At 43.3% G+C, this 22,785-nt stretch overlaps 1 protein-coding gene across 2 annotated transcripts in view; it reads left to right on the top strand.

Moving 5' to 3' along the window:
• The window catches only part of VPS53 (VPS53 subunit of GARP complex), a 62,416-nt gene that overhangs the window by 13,171 nt on the left and 26,460 nt on the right, over window positions 1-22,785 (top strand). Inside the window, exons 5-13 of one of the 2 annotated variants that reach the window (XM_030287828.4) lie at window positions 5,206-5,292; window positions 5,534-5,649; window positions 6,758-6,877; window positions 11,812-11,890; window positions 12,742-12,885; window positions 14,170-14,312; window positions 15,233-15,374; window positions 16,765-16,869; window positions 20,159-20,253. In XM_030287828.4, coding sequence (XP_030143688.4) covers window positions 5,206-5,292; window positions 5,534-5,649; window positions 6,758-6,877; window positions 11,812-11,890; window positions 12,742-12,885; window positions 14,170-14,312; window positions 15,233-15,374; window positions 16,765-16,869; window positions 20,159-20,253 — 1,031 coding nt within the window. The remainder of the gene's footprint in view (window positions 1-5,205; window positions 5,293-5,533; window positions 5,650-6,757; window positions 6,878-11,811; window positions 11,891-12,741; window positions 12,886-14,169; window positions 14,313-15,232; window positions 15,375-16,764; window positions 16,870-20,158; window positions 20,254-22,785) is intronic. The other variant, XM_030287829.4, reaches the window with a different exon arrangement.

Here is a 22,785-nt window from a genome sequence, read left to right as displayed (position 1 = left end):
ATGAAAGAAGCATTAACACTTGGTATTCAAGAGCAGGGACCAGGCCAGGAGCATTAAATTCTCAGCATCATGACCACAGCCCTATTTGTAACATTAAAAATACATTTGGATGCTGTGAATTTGGCAGATGTCAAGTGTCTATAAAACACTTGGTAGAGGGCAGCTTTCTGATGTGAATAACAACATTCAATTGAACTATATATTGGCTAGAATCAAATAAAAATAACATGTTTCTAGCACAACACCAGCAAGCAAATAGAAACCATGGAGGTATTTTAACCATTACTAGGGGGAAAAAAGCCAGTGTTAGTTCAGTTATTCCCCAAGCAAGGAAACCTCATCTGAAAATTTGCTTTTTCTCCCATTTCAATGGCATTTTCTAGTAACACACAGGCCTCTTAATTCCTATTTGCATATTTCCTGGTACTGAAGTATTTTCTTGCACAAGATTCCTGATGGGATGCATAAAGAGGTATTTAGAAATTAACACACCCACTAATGAGCTGCTGGTTGATGGGGTGATGTGACAGCTCTGTACCTGGGCTGGAAGGGGAGGAGGAGGCTGTGTCCATCTGCAGCACTGCAGGGATTTGGAGAGACTGACTCTAATTCACTGGGCTGGTTTTTGTTGGCTGGAATAATTGTTGCTAACACTGTTTTTGTGTGTATGAATGTCAGCCTGGTACTGTAAGTCAGTGGAACATAACCTTTTAAAGAATGCATCACTTCCAAATTTAACAAACAAGCCACAGTCTGGTCCCACCTCTCGCTTGGGTTATTTTCTTCCTTCCTTCTGCTGCTTGGAAGATCTCGTGTGAAAAGGTGACACATGGAATGATGTGTGGTCTGACTTTAGGAGCTGCTTGGGACAATGCCAGGGAAAGCAATTTTTTAGGCAGTCTCTCAGTGATTCGTGGCTTACCTCTGCTCCCTATTGTTCTACACCGGTGCCTTTGGAGTCTTTTGCTGTCGCATCTCAAGGTGAAGGAGGTTGCAGAGCTGTGGCTGATTCATGGGCTGTGTTTTTCCCTCCAGCTCTGGAGAATTTGGCAAACAGCAGAGCTGCTCACTGGCTGCCCAGCTTACCTGAGCTCAGGCTGTGAGCTGGAGCTGAGTTTTCCACCTCGTGCGTGTGATGTCTCAGCTTTCTGCTGTGAAAACAGGAGCTCCCACTGCAAAATACTGGGTGAAAACCAGGCATGGCTGAAAACACACAGTGGCCTTACACTGGGGAGTTTAACACCCTTGTGTGTTCCTCTCCATGAATTGCTGTGGGATCTCACTTCTGCAGGGCAGCCCTGGAAACAGGACACGCCACATCCCCTCCTTCCCTCCTGCATCCAGGACATGCCTGACACACTAAACCACAGGAGGAGGAATGTGATCCGTGGCTGGAGCCTTGTACCAGGGACTCTGTGGCTGGAGCCTCTCCCCCCGTGGCTGGTCCTGCCCTCTCTGCTAAATTTACACTTGTCAGAGCAGTGGGGAAGCCCGGGGTTATTGTAAATGCAGGTGAACCCGGAGGGAAGAAATGCTGATGTCTGACTCCAGTTCAGAAGGCTGAATGATTTCTTTATTATAACTATACTACAATACATTAATATACTATTTAAAGGAGATACTAAAACTACAAACCTACTTTTCTAAATACCATATCTAACTAACCTACAACTCATGACCCTCTCTTTGTCCAGCCCCAGGTGGGTTGGATTGGCCATCAGGCTCAGACAATCCTCACCAGAATCCAACCAAGCAATCACCCCAGGTAAACAATTCTCCAAACACATTCCACATGGGAAAAACAAGGAGCAGAAATAGAAATAGTTTTCTTTTTCTTCCCTCTGTGCTCCACTATGAAAAAATCCTGAGAGAGAGAGAAGAATGTGCCTGCCACATGGGGTCAAGCCTCGGATGCTGCTGGCTCTGCCTCCCGAGCCCTCTCCATCCTCACCGTGTTTCTCAGCTGGTGCTGGCACTCCGAGGTTGCATCAAACTGAATAAATAATGCTGATGGGTTAATTGTAGCTTGCAGGCTCAGTTGTTGATTAGAGTCATATGGTGTTTTCCCAGTACATCACAACCTTCGTTTCAACATCCTTGTTTCGTATAACCACAACAGATTATCTTTATTTATTCGTGGTCCTCTGCCCCCGGGATGAACTGCTGGTGGAGGAAAGGAAGTGCAATAACTTCTCTCCTGGTTGCTGTTTGGGGTGTGTGCATTTCCATGTTTCCCAGTTGCTCTGATGAGGAAACCAATAAATTAGTAACGCAAGGTGACCCCAGTGCCGGGCCACAGCTGGGAGATCACTGCCTGTCATCCAGCATGGGAACCAGACAGACTGGAATAAAAGCAATTCCTATCCTTTTGATACTGTTTTTCCCTAGAATTTCTGTCCAAAAGAAACCTATTAATAAAATCGTAACAAAAGCAGTAAGAAAATGCTTTTAAAATTCATGATTCACTGTTGTAGCAGGAGCAGAGTGTGAAGGGAAATGCATTTTTTCCTTCAGCGTGGCTGTGTTTTCCCCTCTCTTTTTACAGCTGAAAGAACAGTCATTAGTTACATTAATAAACTTCTGTATTACACCTTGAGCAATTAGACCTACTTTAATGCCCTAGATGTTGGTTTCTTATCCCCTAATAACACTGTTTATTAAATATGAGGTGTTTTCTTATATTTGAAATTTGTTTTTCCTTTGTTTTTTTATTTGCTTTACTCTGTCTTTATAGTGACTGAGAAGGTGATGGTTTTCTTTCATTATTGGTTAATTTTTGTTATTTGTTTCCTCTATACACAGTATTTTACTCTCAGATGCTATGGTTAGAGTTTAGAGCAAAAAAAGTTTATTTGATTTCTTTGAACTGTCTTCTGTTTTTTTGGGGTTTTTTTTGATTGTACATGTGCATGAAATAACATTTTTTATCCAGTTCTGAACTTCACACCAGATCTGTCTGACAGGGCCCTCCTGAGTTAAAAAAAAAATAGATTTTCACATAGTGTTACTTTCAGCAAGTGTTTGAAAAAATGTTTTCACCTCTAAATGTAAATTATACAAATGATATATTCATTATATAAATATATATAGATTACATCATGAATTGGTGTGTTCTGACTCGTGTAAGGAATATGCAGCTCTTTTTTAGGAGAATAGATAAAGATTTATGTCTTAATGGCTAAGCAAATATTTGGAAGAAAGTTTTAAGGAATGAAACAAGTGTTTATGAGCAATTCTGATTTACTCAAGTTTGCAGTTGATTTCCCTGTGTGGTTTTTTTTTTAATTTTTTAGCAGTTATGGAAATGTTTTCTCTGAGGGATGAGATGCAGGACTGGAACAGAAGAGCAGCTGCTGTTTGGTCTCTCCCTCTGTCCCAGCCACATTTCTCACAGCAGGAGACCACAATTCCTTAATTCATCAGATGGAGCAGAGCACACATTGTCTCATTTGTGTTTTTCCAGAGTTTTTAAGGAGGTGAAAGTGTCAGGACCAGGTGATGACACCAGTTTGCCTTATTTTTGGCAGTTTTAAGTGCTCAGGGACAGAATCCCATTTTCCTCTGCTCAGTGTTCCAGGACCAGTTTTTAGGTGGGGATTTTGCCCACCCTGAGTGTGCTGCTCTCCACTGAGCAGCAGGAACTTGTTCTTCACCCACTTTCCTGTAAAGGCTGCTTTTTATTACAATTATTAAATATCACCATTAGAGAAATAGGTTCTTCTGAAGCAGCTCTGAATTCCTGGGATTGTGCAGAAAAATCAGCATTTGCTGTTAGTGCTGAAGCAAAGGGAAACAGCAATTGGCATCTGTAAAGAATTTCAGGCTGAATCTTGAATTTTATACAGACATATGCAAAGCTCAGACCATGCAAGACAGTTGATGCTTGCTTAATAACCACTTATTAATTACATTACAGAGTAATGTGCTGCAGGCCTGAGTACAGAGACAGAGCTAAATATGTTGAAAAGAGCATTCTTTGCTTCTTTGCTTTGCAGTTAATCCACAAGCCTTTAAATGGAGGAGAAAATTTAATTCTCAAAAGAATTGGAGAGGCGGCTGGGGGCTGTTCAGCCACCCTGCAGGACATTTTTGTGCATTCATGTCCCTCAGTGAACATCTGTGACACCAATCCATAAAGTGTTAACTTCCACATGATTCAGAAGATTTTTCAGAGGAGTCTTTTCCTCCCTCCCCCCCCCAATCTGGAAAATGAATTATAAACCATCTCCAGCTTTTATTCTTTTATTATAACCCAGCTATATTCCAGCAAAAACTCCTGGCAGATAGTTTCCTCATCCATTTCCAAATGAAGATGTGTTAAATTTATTTGCTGAAGGAACTTGTAGCTTGTGCTGTAACCTTGGTCATGGGGCTGGATATAAAACCAGAGGGATAGAAGCCCACTTAACAGCAGGGAACAAAGTGGAGCTGGAGCTGGAAATGTTATCAGGCTGGGAAGGCAGAACGTGTAGAATTACTTCAGAAGGCAGATTTTGGACATGTGATTTTGGACATGTGGCTTCGTTCACTGCATCCACGTGTGGTTCACTGCTTGTGTGAGGTCAGGCTGTGCCATGGTTGTATAAAAGGGACCAGGTGCCCCAAGGAAATAGCACTAGAATCCAGGTGAGAGCCATTTCCTGGGCTCCACCTCTTTACCTGTGCTTAGAAAGAGCCATTCCTCCTGCAGGTGTGTGGGAGGCTGAGCTGCCCATCCAAAGGAATCAGCATCGTGTTTTCCACCAGGATAATGACCTGCTAATTCAGCAAGGGGTTTGGGCAAGCATTCAGTGTTCTATATGTGTCTTTTTTATTTATAATTAATGATGAGCATAGAGGTCTTGTGGAGGTTTCATTTTTCTGCTCTAAATACACATTGATCAGGAGTAAGTTCTACCTATTTTTCCACACTTAGTATGTCAAAATATATTCTAGTAACCTTAAAGAGCTGTTTTCATAAAATATCTTGATGAATTTTTGCCAAAGCATTATTGTAAAATGGATACTGAAACTCTGGCCCACTCAGGTTCAATATTCCAACGTGGTACATTGATTTTTGTGTTGCTGCTGGTATTTTCTTTGTAAGAAAACTGCTCCCCTCCAGTGCCCCAGCCCCAGGGACTGTTAAGAGCAACTGTGTATTTCTTAGAAAGGTGAAAACTGAATGCAGATTTTCTTTCCACTCTGACCTTGTTTCTTTTCCAGGCCCTGGAAGAAGCCCAGAAAGCCATTCAACAGCTCTTTGGTAAAATTAAGGATATTAAAGACAAGGCTGAAAAATCTGAACAAATGGTGAGCAGCACTTTCTTTCTGGCCTTTGAAAGGGAGGGGACACTGACTTTTCCTGTCAGCAACATTTTTGTCCTTGGTCCTGCCTGGTTGGTAATTTCCTACTGTGCTGAACCTGTAATGTTCAGAGGGCTGCTGAGCTGACACCTCTGCAGCCCCAAAGAGGAGAGAGTGGCTTCTTATCTCCTGAAAATTCCATTGCTGGGGCTTGGTATTCAACCAGAATCCTTTTTTCATTCACTAGGTGAAGGAAATCACCAGGGATATCAAGCAGCTGGATCATGCCAAACGTCACCTGACCACCTCCATCACCACCCTCAACCACCTCCACATGCTGGCAGGGGGGGTGGATTCTCTGGAGTAAGTGTGGGAGCTCTTGCTGCTACTTGGTGTGAAGTTTGTGCAGTGTTCTCTATGGGTCTGTCACAGCCTGCCTGGTTTTTTGGAGGGAATTTTGCTTCCAAGTCTGCCAGATCCTTTCCATGTTGCTCTGAGTGACCTCCCCTGAGCCTGTGTTGTGTTTAATAATTTGCAGCATTGATTGCTTGAATTGCTCTGTTGTTCCTTGGTGATAAGGAACGAGTCTGGCTTCAAGGAGTAGGACACCCTGTTAGGAATCCTCATTAGGGATGTGATCTTGGGAATTTGGGAGGATTTTTGTCGCTCTTGTATCTAAAAATGCAATGAGTTTTGTTAAAGGTCTAGTCTAATTTTCAATCTAGCATGACTTTGATGAAACCTTGCAGCTTGTACTGTGTGTAAATTAGGGGTTACATATTTCTAATAATCCTTTTTTGTTTTTTTAATGTGCTTGAGGAACACACAATCTAGGAAAATACAGTTTTTTTACATGTTGCATCTGTGAAGTTGCACAGCCTGTTCTTGGTTTGTAGCAAATCCTGCACGAACGCCGGGTCGTGAAGTGCTGAGAATTAAATTTTACTTAGCCTGCTGTCTCCACTGGAATGATCCTAAAGGATGATATAAAAATAAATTAACTTGATTTTTTTTTTTTTCCTGTCAGTTCCCTGTGAAAGTTATTAACAGAGAAGTCAAGGCTAATGGCTTTTCAGCATCGTTCTCCTCCAGAGAAGCTTTAACTCACACTTTGTGTGTGATGACGAATGGCTTCACTCAGGTCATTACAGTGAAATAACATTTACTGCCTCCGGACCCATACTGGGAAGCGGATGCATTCAGTAGTTTACATGTTCCTTGCCAAGTGTTGCTTTTGACATTTACGGGTTTTTTTTGAGGCATTGTTAGATGTGTGTCAGATTGGTTTATTTTAGCATCGCTTAAGTGAAATTTTAATGCTGAGTTGGAATGTTAATGAAGAGCTGTGTATTTTAGAAAAATAAATGTCAATAGGGACCAGCGTGACCCAGTGGGGATGAAGTAACCTGTGGCATTACCACCCAGTATTTTCATTGAATCTGCCTTTGTAAATCTTTAATTTCCTCTGCAGGGCTATGACCAGGAGGAGACAATATGGGGAAGTTGCCAACCTTCTCCAAGGTGTCGTGAATGTGTTGGAGCACTTCAACAAATACATGGGGATCCCTCAGATTCGACAGCTCTCTGAAAGGTAAAAGGTCCAAACCCTGAGCACTTCCTTTCCTGCTGGGGAGGAAGGGTAGGAAATGTCTTAGGCAGGTTCAGAGTCTCAAGGATGTGAAGCCTGGACATGGTCCTTGGAGCTTCTTTACAGCCAAAACAAACAGGTTAAAACTGGACAGAGTTTGCTCCAATCTGGAGCAGCCCATTCTGTTCTACAGCAGTAATTAGCGTGGCTGTAACTGGCTCTGTGCTTTTTACTGACTGGCTTTTCATTTCCTCACCTGGAGGAGCCTGTGGAAGTGCAGGTTGTTCTGAGTGATGCTCACGTGCAGGTGTTTGTGGTGAGCCCTGAGGTGATGCTTTCTCCTGCTCTGTTCAGCTCAGTGATGGAGCTCAGCACAAATCTGTTCATGCACACGGTGATGCCTGGGCCCTTTGTGCCTCACCAGGAACATCACTGCTGCTGAGCTGCTGCCAGCCTGCAGAGCCCCAGGGCTTGGACAGGCAGGATTCCTCCTTCTGCCTTTGCCAAACTTGGTTATTCTGAGCACCTTCAGGTTCTTCTGCCAAAACCTGCTGCCATTGCCCAATTCTGCTGAGATTTGAGTTTATAGCCAATCTTCTTCTGCTGGCCTTTGTACAGCTTTGATTTTCTGAAGTGGAGCTACGCTAATTTGGTGAGTTTTGGTGCAAGTCCCCACCCTCAGCAGTAGCAGGTGAGGGCTCAGTGGTCACTAAGCCACCATTTCTCCTCAGTCTTGGCTTCCTTTGGGATGTGACAGCTGGAAGTGTCCTTTTCTAGGGGACATTGCTGTCCCTGCCTGAGGTGACTTTGCTCATTACTGAGGTACTCAGAGGAGTCTTCCAGGCACAGTCATTAATTTTTTTTTGGCGACTCCCTTTGCTAAGACAGCAGCTGGTTCCCTGTGTTGTTTAGTGATGGAAACAGAGTTTGAATGATTTGTTTGTAATGTTTTCATGTAAATCTGTTAGACTTTCTTTATGGTATAGACACCTCTTCCAGAAAACACAGATGGAACCCATGAAGCAGAGCAGAAGAAAAATCCACTCTAAATCCAGAGAAGGGATGGGATCTTGTTTAACAAAGCATTTGACCATAAGCATTTGCTTAAATGAACATGAACATCAAGGAAATGTAAACATATGTCAGTTCTTTTCTGAGTTGAGTCTGTTGTCTGTTCCAGCCTTGTGCTCGGAGAGATTGCTTGCAGTGGTAATGCCCTTTGGGCAGAAACCTGCTGTCATTGGCCATTTTAAGGCCAAATATTAATTTAAGCCTTGCTCTAGAATTCTGGCTGGTTTTCCCTTTCTGGTGGATGATTATTTAATACTTTTGTAGTTGCTGATTGTTACAGAAACCAGTTCAGGCTCAGGGTGGTTTTGAGTCACGCCAGCAGACTGGCAAGGACATGGAGGAAAAACTTCTTTTGTTTTATTCTCCCTTCAAGATAAGGATCTGAAAAGCTCAAGAAAGTCTGTTCCTCCTATTTTTAGAATTGCCTCGGCAGGGTTTTCCTTCCAGTGTTTATACAGGGAGAGCTGCACCATCTGGTAGTGATAGAGGAGGCTGTTTGTGGGGTGAGAGGAGCAGCTCTGGGGTGCTGCTGGGAGCTCTTTACTGCTCCACATCCAGGCAGAAAATTCCTGCAGGGAGGTCCATGGCACCATTATTCTGCTTTTGGAGTTTCACTCCGTGGCTGTGTGTTAGGGCCTGGTTTGGAGTTGACTTTTCTCTCTCTTTTGCTTGGAAATCCTTTTGTGATTCGTGAAACATCAGAGGAAGTTTGCCTGGCTTCTTGCAGGGATATTTTTAGACTGTGAAATTGCTGGGGTTTGGTATCTCATGGATTTGTGTTAATGGTACAAGTGAAGCCTCTAAGATGTTTGGGAAGGCAAGAAATGCTTTAGTAGATGTTGGCACAGACCTGTGACAGTAAGCAATGTCTGTTATATACAATAAGCCCATTATATACACTGCTAAAGGAGCAGATTCTGTTGCTTTCTGAAATAAAAAGCCTCTTTTTTCATGGTGTGAATGGAGTGGAGCCAAGTATGAATGGGAAACCATGGGAAGGAGAAGTGCCTGCTTGGTGGTGTTGGATGTGCTCTTTGTCATGGGGTATTCAATTTAGGTTGCTGCTCCTGGATGCTGTGAGAAGTAATGATGTGTTTTTAATGTTGTTTTCCACCTGTTCTGTCCCTTTGAAAATAACCAAGCCAAAATCCCACTGTAAGGATTCATTGGAAACCTGGACTGAACTCTCAATTAGTTGGCTTCTTGTGCTGATCCTGTTGAGTATTGATGTAAAAATGTCACAGCTCAAAGCCAAATGTAAATATTTTCCTAAGAGCGTTCCTAAAGCAATTTCTAATGCAGTGCATTGGTAGTTGTTGTAGTAAACAGGAATATTTTCTTATCTCTCACTCCTTTGCTGTTTTCTGTCTTTGGAGGGAGGTACAATTAGTGGTCCCAAACCCATCCAGAAAAATGGTCTTGCAGGCCTAGCAGATAGTGGAAAAAAGCCTGGAAAGTATTTAGGAGAAAGATAATTATCAGTTTGCCACAGGAAAACAGGCTGGCTCAGCCTCTTTTTATCTCAGCAAGCTGCCAGGCGTGGTTTAAGATTTCTGGTAGCTTTGGCTAAAGGAATTGTGGTTTCTAGTAATTGAATGTCATTTGAAACATAGCGGTGGGTTTTCTTGTTTTTATTTTTCAAAGGCAGGGGAAACGGAGAACAAAAGCCACTAATAATAAAACAGAAGTCAGATAAACAGAAATTATTAATAGTTGGATAACCAGAGGGTTTGGCAGCCCCAGAAAAAGGCAATTCCCTGCTGTGTGGGGTGGCTGCTGGGATATCCCAGCACGTTTCTAGGGGAACCTACCTAGGGAAAGAGACCCTTATCAATAATAACTCAGTGTTTCTGTGTGTGTGGTTATACAAAAAGTGATTTTTACTGGGAGGGCACTGGGGCTCCCTGTCCTTGCTCACACCTAAACTTTTGGCTGCTTGGATGGCTCTGCCCTGTCCCTCTCTTAGAAAATATGAAGGAAAAAAAAATTCAAACTTGTTCTTCCTGCCTGCTTTTGAGAGGTTTTTATGCAGGACCTATTTTAAAAAATACATATTTTTTAACATCCCACTTGAGCAAGGCATTCCTGCAAGTTTCTTAATTTAAGGATATGAGAATCCCCATTAAGATTATCCTTAAGTACTTTCCTGAATCAGAGCCTAAAACAACAAAGCTTGTGGACAGGGCTTTTAACTGCTTGACAGAGGCTCTTTTAAATTTGTTGAGTCTTTAGGAATCTGGCTGCTTCTCTTTTCAGTGCCTCCACTGTGCTGCACTGCAGCTGTTGTCAAACAGAAAGGTCCCCACAGCCACTCACAAGGAAAGAAGTATCACTGCTAATAGCTTCCAGTTGTTCATACAAACTCACTAATTTCTGTGACTCCTAATTCTACACACTTCTTATTTCTGGATTATTTAAAAGATAAAAAAATCAGTCTGTTTTCAGTGTCTTTTTTTTTGTTGTTGTTGTTTTTTCAACTTCTTTTCCTGGAGAATGGTTTGTTTCTGTGATGCTTTCTCCCATGAGCTACAAGTTCTTTCTTGTAGAATTTAAGCAGGAGTAAACCTGTAGCTGTGGCTTCCTCCTTGCTGATTAAATTTCCCACTCCTATTTCAACATATTGGTGAATTCCTTTTGTTTCCCACTTATGAAGTTGTTAACTGGGTGTCTTTACCTGGAAGAGTAGAGGAGTCTGAACATTCCTGTGAAGCAGAGAGCTTAAGTGAGAATTATTTTTGACACTGCAGGCAGAAGCTTTTCCAACAAAACGCCCATAAATAAATCCTGAGGAAGGCAGGTCATACATCCAGGTAAATCACAGATATAAAGTTATATTTCAGCCATCAATTTTGAAGGACTAGAATTTTCTGCATTTGGCACCATGAAAGAATCCAGCATTGTCAGATCATCTCGTAGGGTTTTGCTACTAATGGAACTCAAATGGGAAGATTAAAGAAGCAGATCATTCCTTGATAAGGTTGAGGAGTCTTAAACAAGCATGAAAAAAATTCCCAAGTCTTCTCCCCACAGTCTGAACAAACATTTTCACAACAGTAAATGTCACCAGTCTTGCTGGAGTATCAATCTCAGTGGAAAAATCCACTGTTTGAGTGATCAGTTTAGACCTGAAAGCCTTTCCAGTATAATAAAAACTGATGGAAGAATTCAAGGGCTGCAGAGGGATAGAAGTGCCTCACTGTTTGCTTTGGCACTTTCTAGTGTGTGTAGGCATTTCCATTTCCCTAGAAGTATCAATTAAGCTGTATTGACTTTTATTTCTGGAAATTGGAAGCTTTATTCTCTCAGCCAAATAAAGAGCAAGATTGTGGTTTATTCTACTCCCATTTCATACCTTTGCTCTTTTGTGCTTCTCTAAGACATTGAGAATTTATAGGATAAAACTGCTGCCAGATGTATTCATTTAAAAATGGATCAGTACACCTGGAACTGTGAAAGGTTCATGGTGAAGATTGAGACATTGTGAAGCTTTTTACGTGTTAGAAACATATTTCTGTTGAAATGTGGTCAACATAAATGAATTTCAATGTAGCTCACACTGGCATTAAAGGCCTTTCAAATAGGTGATTTCTCAGCTGATTAACTGGCCCTTATTGAAATATTAAATAACAGCAGGGCAGGAGAATCCAGGCCATGTTCTGCTGCAGCTGAGGGGTCAGTGCTGTGGGGAGTTGTCATTCAGGGAGCAAAAAGTCTCCCACTTTTGACACACAGACCTTCTTAGTGTGGATGTTTTCTCTTCAGCACCCTTTTGATCCCTTACAAACCTTCCTGCAGCTGCTGGCGTTTCAGCCACCTTGCAGGGAGGTTGTTGAGGCACCCCCAAATCCCTTCCTGTGTCTTTTTAGGGTGAAGGCAGCCCAGAACGAGTTGGGGCAGCAGATCCTGGCTGACTTCGAGGAAGCCTTTCCTTCCCAAGGTACAAAGGTAAAGTTCTCACTTTCCCTCTTCCTCCCATTGAGAAGTGTCACTGAAAAGGGTTCACGGTGACTGTTGTTGGGTTTAGCCTTATTTTACCTCTAGATTTGGTCTCTGCCTGTTTCAGGAGTTTCTTTAGAAAGCAAAGGGTGACTTTTCACTGTTCCTGTCAGAATTGTGGGGGGGAAGTGCCACCCTTCACTCTGCACACAGCTCCTGCAAGAGGGCTGCAGCCAGGCAGGGAATGCCCCAATAATTCATCTGTGGGGTTTCCTTGGGGTCTCACCCAGCCCCTGGTTATTTGTTTGTCACAAAAATCAGTGTTTTGTTCAGAGGAAGCCAAGCAAAGGCTGGCTGTTGAAACAGTACCACCAAGTTTGTGTCTGGTTTAGAAAGCACAGATACAAATCTGGGCAGGGGCTAAGGCACCAACTGTGCTTCCCCAGCATCGTGCATCCAAACATTTGCAAACAGTAAGGGGAGTAGGTGTGAATTTGAATTGACTTCCAAGAAAACACAAGTCCTGTCTTTCCAAGTACCAACTCTGCTGGTTTCTTTATACAAGTGACAAGTACAGAAATGAGGAAACTCTTTGGAAGAGTTGGTGAAGGGCAAATCTGTGTCTGAGAGAAACAGCACCAAAACAGCCTTTTTTTTTAAAAAAAAAAGGTTCTAAATGTTCTGCCTTCACCATGGAACAACTTCATGATCAGTGAAATGGAAGCAGCTCGATTTTCATGCAACAATAAAGAGTAGCAGCAGAAAAGAAAATAATAGGAAGGGATAAACCTGAATACATTTAGGTTCACCCATTCAACTTATTTAACCTGAAATAATTTTCTTCCTGTTTATTTTGACAGAGGACTGGTGGACCCAGCAATGTCCTACGTGATGCCTGCCTGGTAGCCAACGTCCTGGATCCCAGGATCAAACAGGAAATCATCAAGAAATTCATTAAACAACACCTCTCGGAGTATCTGGTCCTTTTCCAGGAAAATCAAGATGTAAGGGAAGCTTAGCAAGCTCCATTTGGATTTCACATTTTGCTCTGCTGGCATTCATTCTTCCACAGGTTCCTGTGGTGAAAAGTTTTTATCCCAAGGGCTTGGAAACACTGATTATGGGTGTGATCTGGAGTTGGTGATGAGCTGGGAGTTGGTGTTATCTCTAGCAGGATTTTCCCACCTTAGACCTCAGTTTCTCAGGTCATCACTAGAAATGTTTTCTCCCCTCATGTAGAGAATAAATAAATTCTCTATAAATAAATAAATAAATGTTAGATTTATTTCCTGCCCCACAAAGGGTTGAAAAATTAAGCTGTGAAAATTGCAAACTCAACACCACCACTCCCCAAACAATCAAGAAACACCCCAAAATGCTTAGAAAGCTGAGGGGGAGGGATTTCTAGGAAATTAATTATCTTTGTAGATAATTTTTAAACTTCCTGTGCTCATGCTAACAGCTTTTTTAAAAGTTTACCATAACCTTCTTGAATTTAGAAAAGCAACCCACACAAACCAAAATCACTTTTAGATCAGAATATATTTTATCAGTTTCAAGTGTTTGACATAGAATAAAGGCTAAACTGCCGAAGTTTAAATAACATTTTTCCATCAAAGTTTTCTCGATTAATCTTTCTACTTTTTGACCAGAAAACACAATTATTGAGGGGAAAAAATCCCATCCTGCTCAGCTTGTAAGAATTTTAGTTGGAGTTTAGATGTGAGCTGAATGTAAGGATCCAGGAATTGCTGCACTCTCATCCCACTGTTGACTTTAACCTCTCTGTCTGAAACAAAGAGGGTGGGATCAAATGAAATATTATTGGATTGAATTTTCAATAATCTCTGCATGATTTAGGAGTACTGTTATCCTCATTTTCAACAGAACTTGCTCTCTTAATTCACACAAGATAGGATTTTCAGTCTGGCGTGTGTTTAAGCACTTGGAATCCCAGAATCATTTCGGTTGGAAAAGACCTTTCAGATCCTTGATTCCAACCTTTGCCAAGTCCACTGCTAAACCCTGTCCCTAAGTGCCACATCCACACATCTTTTAAATCCCTCCTGGGCTGGTGACTCAGCCAATTCCCTGTTGCAGTGTTTGATAACCCTTTCAGTGAAGAAATTTTTCCTAATACCCAGCGCATTCAGAGGATGTTAATCGACGTAAAACCAGCTCCGATGGAGAGAGAGCAGAGCTGCAGCAGCAGCACAGCTCTGAATATTTGCTGCTGCTGCTGCTAAAGATGCTGGTGGTGCTAAAAAGTCCTTGTCCCTGGGGTTCAGGTGGCCTGGCTGGATAAGATTGACCGGCGCTACGCCTGGATCAAGAGGCAGCTGGTGGATTACGAGGAGAAGTACGGGCGCATGTTCCCCGCCGAGTGGTGCATGACGGAGCGCATCGCCGTGGACTTCTGCCACGTCACCAGGTGAGCCCCACGCAGCTCCTGCTGCCTCCCCTGGAAATAAAAGCTTGCCTTGGCTCCTGCCACGCTGGTCAGTGTCTAAAGGCAGGGTGCAAATGTCGCTGTGGAATTGTCCCTGGTTGTAAGGAAGCGAGGAGTGAGAAGCCTGAGAAGTGTCGCTAAAGCAATGAGAAATTGAAGTGATGTGAAAAATCAATTCCCAGCGTAACAGAGGTAAAAATCACTAATGTTTCAGGCCAAGTGGAATAGCATGAGCTGAGTGTGGTGCAAGTGTCTCAGACCAGGCTCTTTGCCAGCCAGACAGAGGGAAACAGAGGAAGGTGCCAGGTGGAGTCCCAGTAGCACCATGGCCTTTGTTCCACTGTGCTTCCCAAGGGTGGATCCTCAGGGCTTTCCCAACTGGCTGCTAGGAGATGGGGTCCTGTGTCACCCTGATTTTTTAAGGTTTTCTAAAGCTTTCTGAGTTTACATTCTTGTAGTAAACTTTTTCATACACTTTCTGTAAATAACTTACTGTTTTAACATTCCTTCATAGAGGCAGAGAAATTTGATGGACTATTAGTTTGTCCAGTGTCGTTGGAGAGGTGGCACTTTCACCTTCCAATCCACTGTCACCTTCGGAAAACTATAAATGCTAGAGTCAGAAAAGAAACTTCCTTTTTTTTACCTTTACAATAGCAGCAGTAGGCATTGTGCTTTCTTGTGTCCTATAGTGACAGTCCTGTTACCCACAGAGCTCGGAACAACTGTGGTTGTGTTTGAAATGGGATCTGCAAAGCAGTTTTATGTTAGAGAGCCTCTTAGGAATTCGCCTGAATTTTGTGGTGAAAGTCTCTCTGGGGAGTGGACTGAGTTGCAGCGTTAGGTTTCAGACCTTTCTAGAAAACCACATTTGTTTTTTCTGTATCCCCTTTCTCTTGCAGGGCAGAGCTCTCTAAGATCATGCGCACCAGGGCGAAGGAGATTGAGGTGAAATTGCTTTTGTTTGCAATTCAGAGAACAACCAACTTCGAGGGGCTCCTGGCCAAGCGCTTCTCAGGCTGCACTCTTGCTGATGGCACAGTGGTAAGGGGATTTCTGAAGAGCTCTCCTTTACTCCTTTTTCTCCTGAGCAGCTTGCTCAGGAGAAAGAAACCCCCTCACATACAGCTCAGGTAGTCGAGACTACAAAAGGTGTCACCTGCAGCCTCCCCTTGCTCAAGGTGCTCAGTGTGACTCTGCTCAATGTGACTCATGGTTGGAAAAGTGATTTTTAGTTGTATAGACTGTAAAGAAGATGGCACAGGGCTCAAAAGAGTAAAAAAATGCATTGCTTGTGTGGTTTTTTTTTTGTTCTCCTGGGGCCCTGTGCTGTTTGAAGCCACATAGCTATGGAGAGCCACAGAGTGATTATGGTGTGGTAACTGCCTTGTAATGTTTGTTCTCCACATGTCAGCGACACATCATAACTAAAATTCCCCTCTTCTCCTCATTTCTGGTGCCACACATTCACCACATGGTACCAGCTTCCAATCCCACATTGTTGGGTCACTCTGGCTTCCAGGGACATTGGTAGCTTCTGCTTTGTCTCTTTTTGTAGATTGTAAAGGCAGAACCAAGAGAAGAAACTCAGGGAATAGCTCTGGAGCCATCTTTGAGCTTTTCCTGCCTGGAATCTCAGCCCAGAACTCTGCCAGCCAAATGCCCTGGCAGCACAGAGCACGTGTGGCTCAGAAGCCACTGGTTTGAGGTTGGCTTCTCTGTCCAGCCTGGTGTCTTGAAGCCTGCCTGGATGTGATAATTCAGCCTCCAAGGAAGCCTGCTGGACCTATTGGTCATTTGCTGTGGGTGCTGCTAATTAAAAGTGGAAGTCCTGTAATTCCTGGCTGAATTTAGATCTCTCAGGAATATGGATTTATTTATTCTGACAAATTTTCAAACAAAATTTGCAGCTTTAATAAAATTGACTTCACTGGGTTGTTACAAGTGAGAAAACCAGAAGAGGAGGGTGTGGTTTCAAATGACAAAAACCTCTGTGTTTCCCTCTTTCTGACATGTCTAGAGGCTTTGACACGCTGGCTGTCACTTCCCATGTTTTGTACCCAAAATGAAGGCCACTGTTATAAATAGCTGCTGGTGAGTGCAGAGAGGGGCACAAACAGTGGGAGCAGCAATTTGGGGTTTATTGCAGGGCAGAGTTTTGGAGCTGCTGTTGTGGGTTATCCCAGTGGAGACCACACTCTTTGTAGTGGGGTTTGGGAGAGTGGAAATGTCATACTGGATAAAATGTCACACTTCAAGGAGGATTCAGACATCATGAAGGGATGGAGAGGGAGCCAGGATCTGATCACCTCTGCTGGGAGAAGACAAATTGCTGGGCAGTGCTTTGAAGGGCTCAGGAAAGCAAAATGTGGATGCAGCTATGTGCCAGAGGGCACAAAACTGGCTGTTCTCTGAAGAGCTTCCTCTTTTCCAGCAGAAGAAGCCAGAAGTGCCACCTCCCTCCACCAACCCCTTTCTGGAGGATGAAACTGGGGCAGAGACAGATGAGATTGTGATGGAGAAAAGTGATACGGACAAAGTAAGTCTTTGAAGTTCTCAGTTGGCAGCCTCTGTCAGAATCTCCAGTGGGGCCTCAGCTTTTCCCTTCCCATTGATTTGAAAAGTTTGTTTTCACAGCAATTAATTTAGTGCAGTTTTGATCCTTTGTGCAGCATTCAAGCTCCCAGTACGACCATGCTTTGCTCTGGCTCACTTCACTGAAACCAAAGGAATCTTTATTCCAGTTAATAGTGCAGAGACAATCCTGCCACGTGAGAGTGAGCTGGGTTCTGTTCCAGCCTGTACAGCAACAGCCCAAATGTGACTACAGGATTTCTGTCAGAGTGAGATGAAATAGCTATTTGGGTTTTCAGATCCCCAAAGAAGCTCCTCTACAAACAGTTGCAATTCATATTTTGCCCTGTCAGCTAAGCAAACTGTCTGGAGTCACCAGGCAACTCCTTGAACTTTCAAGTGTCAGCTTTAGATTTTCACTCCAGATAAATCACTTCTGGGATTTTTATCTTTGCAGTGCTTTTTATCCATTACCTCTGCAAAGCAGGCAACACCTAACTGCTTGTACAAGCACAGGGCTTCCAAAGCCCTCTGCAAACATTAAAGGGTGAATGGTAAATGCAATTGTTTTAATTGGCACCAATATCAAAGCCTGTATTTTTTTATACACCAGATGGATGTTTTCTAAATGTTCAGTTGTGAGTTACTTGAGGCTGGTACTCTTCTCTTATTTAGGGGATTTACAGCCCTGTAAATGAGCCATGTACAGGTGTATCCTGATGGGTGAGCAGGGCCTCAGGACCTGCTCAAATCCATGCCCCTGGGGAGATTAGGAGGTGGGAGCTCTCCAGCAGCACAGTCTGGTGCACTCCATCCCCTCCAGGTTTTCACAGGAGCAAGGCAGCCCCTCTGTCTTCATCACAGCCAAAGTCCTGAAACAGAATGGCTTAAGACAAGGTTTTGCTCTTTCCATTAAAATACAGCTTGGACAGTTGGTATTGTGTGGACTTTTGTCAGTGAGACAGAGATTGGGAACTTGGGGAGACACCTCTGATGCATTTTTTGGGCAGAGGTTGCTTTCCAATACCTAATGACTGGAAGGTTGGCTTGGATGTGCAGTGGTGAGATGAGAGAACATCCTTGGGGAAGCCAGTGGTGTTAGGAGGCAGGTGAAGAGATCATTGCAACAATGAGGGCTGGGTTTATTGAGTAGCAGTTCAGGAGCTTCTGAGAGAGGAACTGCTGTGCTCCCTGTACCTTGTGAAGCCATCCATGGAGAGGAGACATCCCTGGAAATGCAGTTTGTGGTGAGGCTGCCCTTTCCTTGTAGGAATGCCCTGTGTCAGTGTCACAGGGCTGGGCTCTGCTGCCCTGCAGCCTCCTGTGTGCCAGGTGGGCTCCTGCATTTCAGTGTCACAGTGCCAGCAGCTGCTGCTTCGTGCTGGGAGTCTGGAAGTGCTGCAGATCTCATCTTCTGCTGTCACTGCACAAAGAACAGAAGGGACACAAAGAGTTGAAGGGTTTTCAGTAAAAGAGCCCTTCCAAGACACCAGTCCTGAAAATTCAAGATACTTGGGAATCTAAGAGGGAGCACAAGAATTTTTTTTTGCGGGGGGGGGGGAAATCCATGCTAAAAAAGCACCTCTTTTGGTAATCCTAGCAGTTTGATTTAATCTGTTTACTTTGGATAGTAATGAAAGGAAACTGGGCCAGCTGCAGACCTCCTTGCTGTGACAACAGTAACCTTTTATTATTTCCATCAAACTCAAGGAGGAAATAGCTTAAACATCTGCAGCTTTTGGACAGGGCTGCACACTCAGAAATACAGCTTCAGTGCTACTGTTAAAAGATTTAGTATTCCTTCCACCAGACACGCTGAGAGCAGCGTGGTGCAGAGACACACAGAGAGCCAGCCCTGCTGCAGGAGCTGGCTCTTGCAGCCTGCTGAGGGGTAAACATGGTGAATCTCCAGCTCTGTGCTGGCACTGCCATGCCAGGGGTTTGGCAGATGGGAGATTTCTGTGATTCCCAGCTAATTTTTATCTCCCATCTCCAGTGAGTGAGTGCATCCTGCACAAATGGGCACTGGCAGAGGGATTTGGGTGGAGGATGCCTGGTAATGGTTCTGTCCCAAGGCTCTTAAATTCTTCATTCAAGGCTCATAGAGGTGGTCTGGCCTCCATAAAACTATTTTCTCACTTTAGGTTTGCAGCCATAAGTTGGGATTCATCATCTGGGGCTGAATTGTTGCTGAGAAAAGTTTGCCTTGTCACACTCTGATAGTTCTGCCAAACTCTTAGTGCCACCTCCTCTGTTGTTTAGAAGAGAAAGTCCTTTAGGTTTTGCTTCTTTAGTTTGGCTTTTTTAGCACTAAAAAAAAAAAAATCAGCTGGAAAAATTAATATCTTCATTGGCTGGGAGCTGATCTTGGCTTTTTGTGGAGAGAGAAGCAAGAATTCCATTCCAGAGTCACTGCAGCTCTCTTTGCAGCCAGTGAAAAGTTGCTGATCTGCTGGGAAGCAGATCAACAAGAGAAATTACCTATTAGTAAAAAAGAATGATAACAATCTAGCTGTAGGACAAAAAAGAGTTTAAAGGCCCTGCCCAACCTGGTACTTAAACATGCAGAAATTTAGGTGTGTGAGTAGTCCCAGTGGCTTTGGTGAGCTGTGCTTGGCCATGGTTAGAGTGCAGCACTAAACTCAAATGAGGGTAAACAGGATGGCTCCCACATGGCACCTGTGCTTAATGCTCTAAATGTGATTTAAAAATAGAAATCTTTGCATCCCCAGAAACACGTTTCACAGTGAAAGCAGGCCTGTATAATTCTGGCTCCTCCAGTAATTACATGCTGTTTATCTAAATAAAATTCATTCAGATGAAGCCTGTAGCTTTGAGTTATTGCCCTTGACATTCTAAAATGTAAGGGTTCTTTAATCTTGCTTCCAAATAACTGCTACATTTTATTTCAGAGGGGACTAGTGGAGCCTTGTTACTGCTTGAAGGATTCAGGGAGATTTTATTTGCAAACTGCATTAAGATTCTTCAGCTGAAATCTGTCAGCATGGAGCAGCCTTCTCTTTAAGGCTAAGAATATTTTACAAGTGGAAAGATAATTCCTTGGATTGCTAACAGCTCTCTGAGAAGGAGGGAAGACTTGGATATAATGGCATTTATATGCTTTGATGATTTGACAGCAAATTTCTGTCTTACAATATCTCTAAAGATTTAAATCCTTCTGTGCTGTTGCATTGCTGTTCCTTCAAGGTCTTACAGGGCAGGTTTGAACCAACATTCTGAATGTTTCCTTGCAGCCAAAGAAGCCAAAGGTCCCTGACAATCCTTTCCATGGCATTGTTTCCAAGTGCTTTGAGCCTCACCTTTATGTGTATATCGAGTCCCAGGACAAGTGAGTAACCAGCCTGAGCTTCAGGCTTTGTTTGCTTTTGGATGTGTTGGGTTGTGCTGGATTTTGTACTCAAGCTGCAGAAAATTAATATATTGCAACTCTGCTGCCTGATTTCAACAGGAGCAGTGTTTGTGGTTCAAGAAACTTTGAGTGGGGCCTTTGCTTGGAGAAAATGAGCGTTCAGAGGGCTATGGAGTTGGTTTTGTGTGTAATTGCAAAGGGCTGCAGGAGTGGTGCCTCTGCCTTTCTCTGGAAGAGTTTTGGAGTTCCTGAAATTACTTCTGTTGCCTCTGCAATTCCCACTGCAGACATGTGTCTTTCTTTCATCTCGTGTCTTCCACAAATAATAGGGTTGGGGTTTCGGTAAAATACACATGTGGCTTCGTGGCAGAGGACTTGCAAGATTTGCTTTGTAGGGATAAGTTATTGGAGATCCTTAGATGAAAGCTGCTGTAGATAACATTATCATTGCTCACAGACTGGGACTTTGTCAGGGGCTTTAATCCCTGGCACCCTTCTTCATCTTCCTCTTTCACTTGCAGCAAAATAACTTGAGTGAAAGGAGTTTTCAGCTTCGAGCTCTGAGTTTTCAGGGCTCTCACCACACTTCCTTGTGCACCTCCATTCACACCAGGGCTTAAATAACATCTCAGTAACAACTGCAGTGCCACCTGAGACAGGAAATAGTTGAAAAAGGTTCAATTTAGTCTTTTAGCACGGATTAGTGGCTGGAAAGGAGGAGGTGCCTACTTGGTGTTTCTCATCTGTGTGTGCTCTTCTATCTTCCAAGGCTTTACACATGAGAGAATGTCTAACTTGAGGCTTGTAAAGTCCTGATTTTATCCAAACTCCATGATAAGCATCTTGAAAAAGCTTTTCCATGTCCCATCAACTTTTTATGCTTAAAAAAGAAAGTCATTAAATAGCTGAAACCTTGCACAGTGCTGTGTCCTGCTGGGTTTAGGTTCTGCTCTGCAGTATAACAAAGGGAAACTGATATTTCCCTCCTGCCCTCAGCCAACTGAGCACAGACTTATTTGAGTATTTCTTCCCTTCTCACTGGGGGTTATTTTAATCCCCATTTTGGTAATTCTACCCCACTGTGCTCCTAGCCCCTTCAGTTGCCTTTTTTTTTTTTCCTTCTCCTTTTCCTTTACAATCATGAGATGTTTTATATTATCTTTATAGCCACAAGCTGCAGGGAGTTCAAAGAAAAACTGCCACAGTATTCCCCATGCTGCCCCTGACTGCCAAAAATTGCTTTCCTTCACGATTTTCTCTCTTCTTCTTCCTTTGATTGAACTTTTGAGGAATGTGTTGCCAGTGTCTGAAAATGAGATGTTACTTAGATCATTAATTGTATGTTTGAGCTCTGAATAGGGAGAGCAATAGTTTGGTTCATTATTGACTTAAATCTGTGGCAGAAAAAAGCCTGGACATTTTCTGCCAAGAAATTGTTTCCATACCCATTTAAAGAAACACAGTGCCAAAATCTGCAGCAGTTTTAGAGGAGACACCTGAAAGGAGGAGTTTAAAGATGCTGCTCTCCACCCTCAGCTGCAGAGTAAATGTCAGATTTCTGACCAGCAAAGCAGATTTGAATCCTGCCCCTTTGAGATGTGCATCTTTAGCTCTTCTTTGTGGTCAGCTGGAGCAGCAGGAGCACACAGACATGATCTGAGCTGTTGTGCTGGAGAGGAGGAACAGCTCTGTCAGGTCTGCAGGGCTGAGAGTGTGCAGAGCCCTCCTTAAATCTGCTCAAAGGCACGTCTGAGTCGAGAGTGCTTGGAAAACTGGCACTTTGTGCTGTGTGTTTGCAGCCTCATCAGCAAAGGGGCTTCCAAAATCCCCAGTGCATGGAAACTGCTCTGCAGTGCTCCAGGTGTGTCAGTGCCACTGCTCTGTTCACAGCCCTGGGCAGTTTCCTGAGCACCCTGTTCTTCTCTCCTGCTGCTCTTGAGTTTCTGGTTCTTCTCCCGATTGCCAGAGGTGCAGAACAACCCTGAATAGGTTGAGTGAAAGGAAAAAAACCAAAGGAAGAGGAATGCAGGAATGAAAAGAAGCAGAATAGAATTCCCTTTATGTGATTTCATTTCATTCTTTCTCTTGGTTCGATTTGGCAAGTTCTCACTCCCAATAAATATGCTACTGTTAGGAAATACCACATCTGCACCACCAGAGAATTTTCTTGGAGCTTTTCCGCAGAGTCTGTGGAGAAAATGCTCATTTTCTGTAGCTCTCCTGCTTTCTGCATGTTTCATCTCCAAGCAGCTTTTTCTGCCAGACTCTCTCTGCTCCCATTGTACCACACAAAGATTTGTGGCCTTGGTGTCATATTTGGGCTAGCTGAGACTCATGTGAAAGTTTGCCATCAACCAAGGTGTGATTTAATGATATATTAGTTCTTTTAGTGCACAATACCCTGATGTTTGGCTTGCACCAGTGCCATTCTGAAACACGAGCAGTCCCATAGCCTGGTTTGATGGGCAGCTTTATCCAGGTTGGGATCAGAACAAGCGTGAAGCCCCAGCA

This window comes from Taeniopygia guttata, chromosome 19 (assembly GCF_048771995.1).
Source record: "Taeniopygia guttata chromosome 19, bTaeGut7.mat, whole genome shotgun sequence".
Lineage (NCBI taxonomy): Eukaryota > Metazoa > Chordata > Aves > Passeriformes > Estrildidae > Taeniopygia > Taeniopygia guttata.
This window is presented reverse-complemented; position numbering and strand designations above follow the sequence as displayed.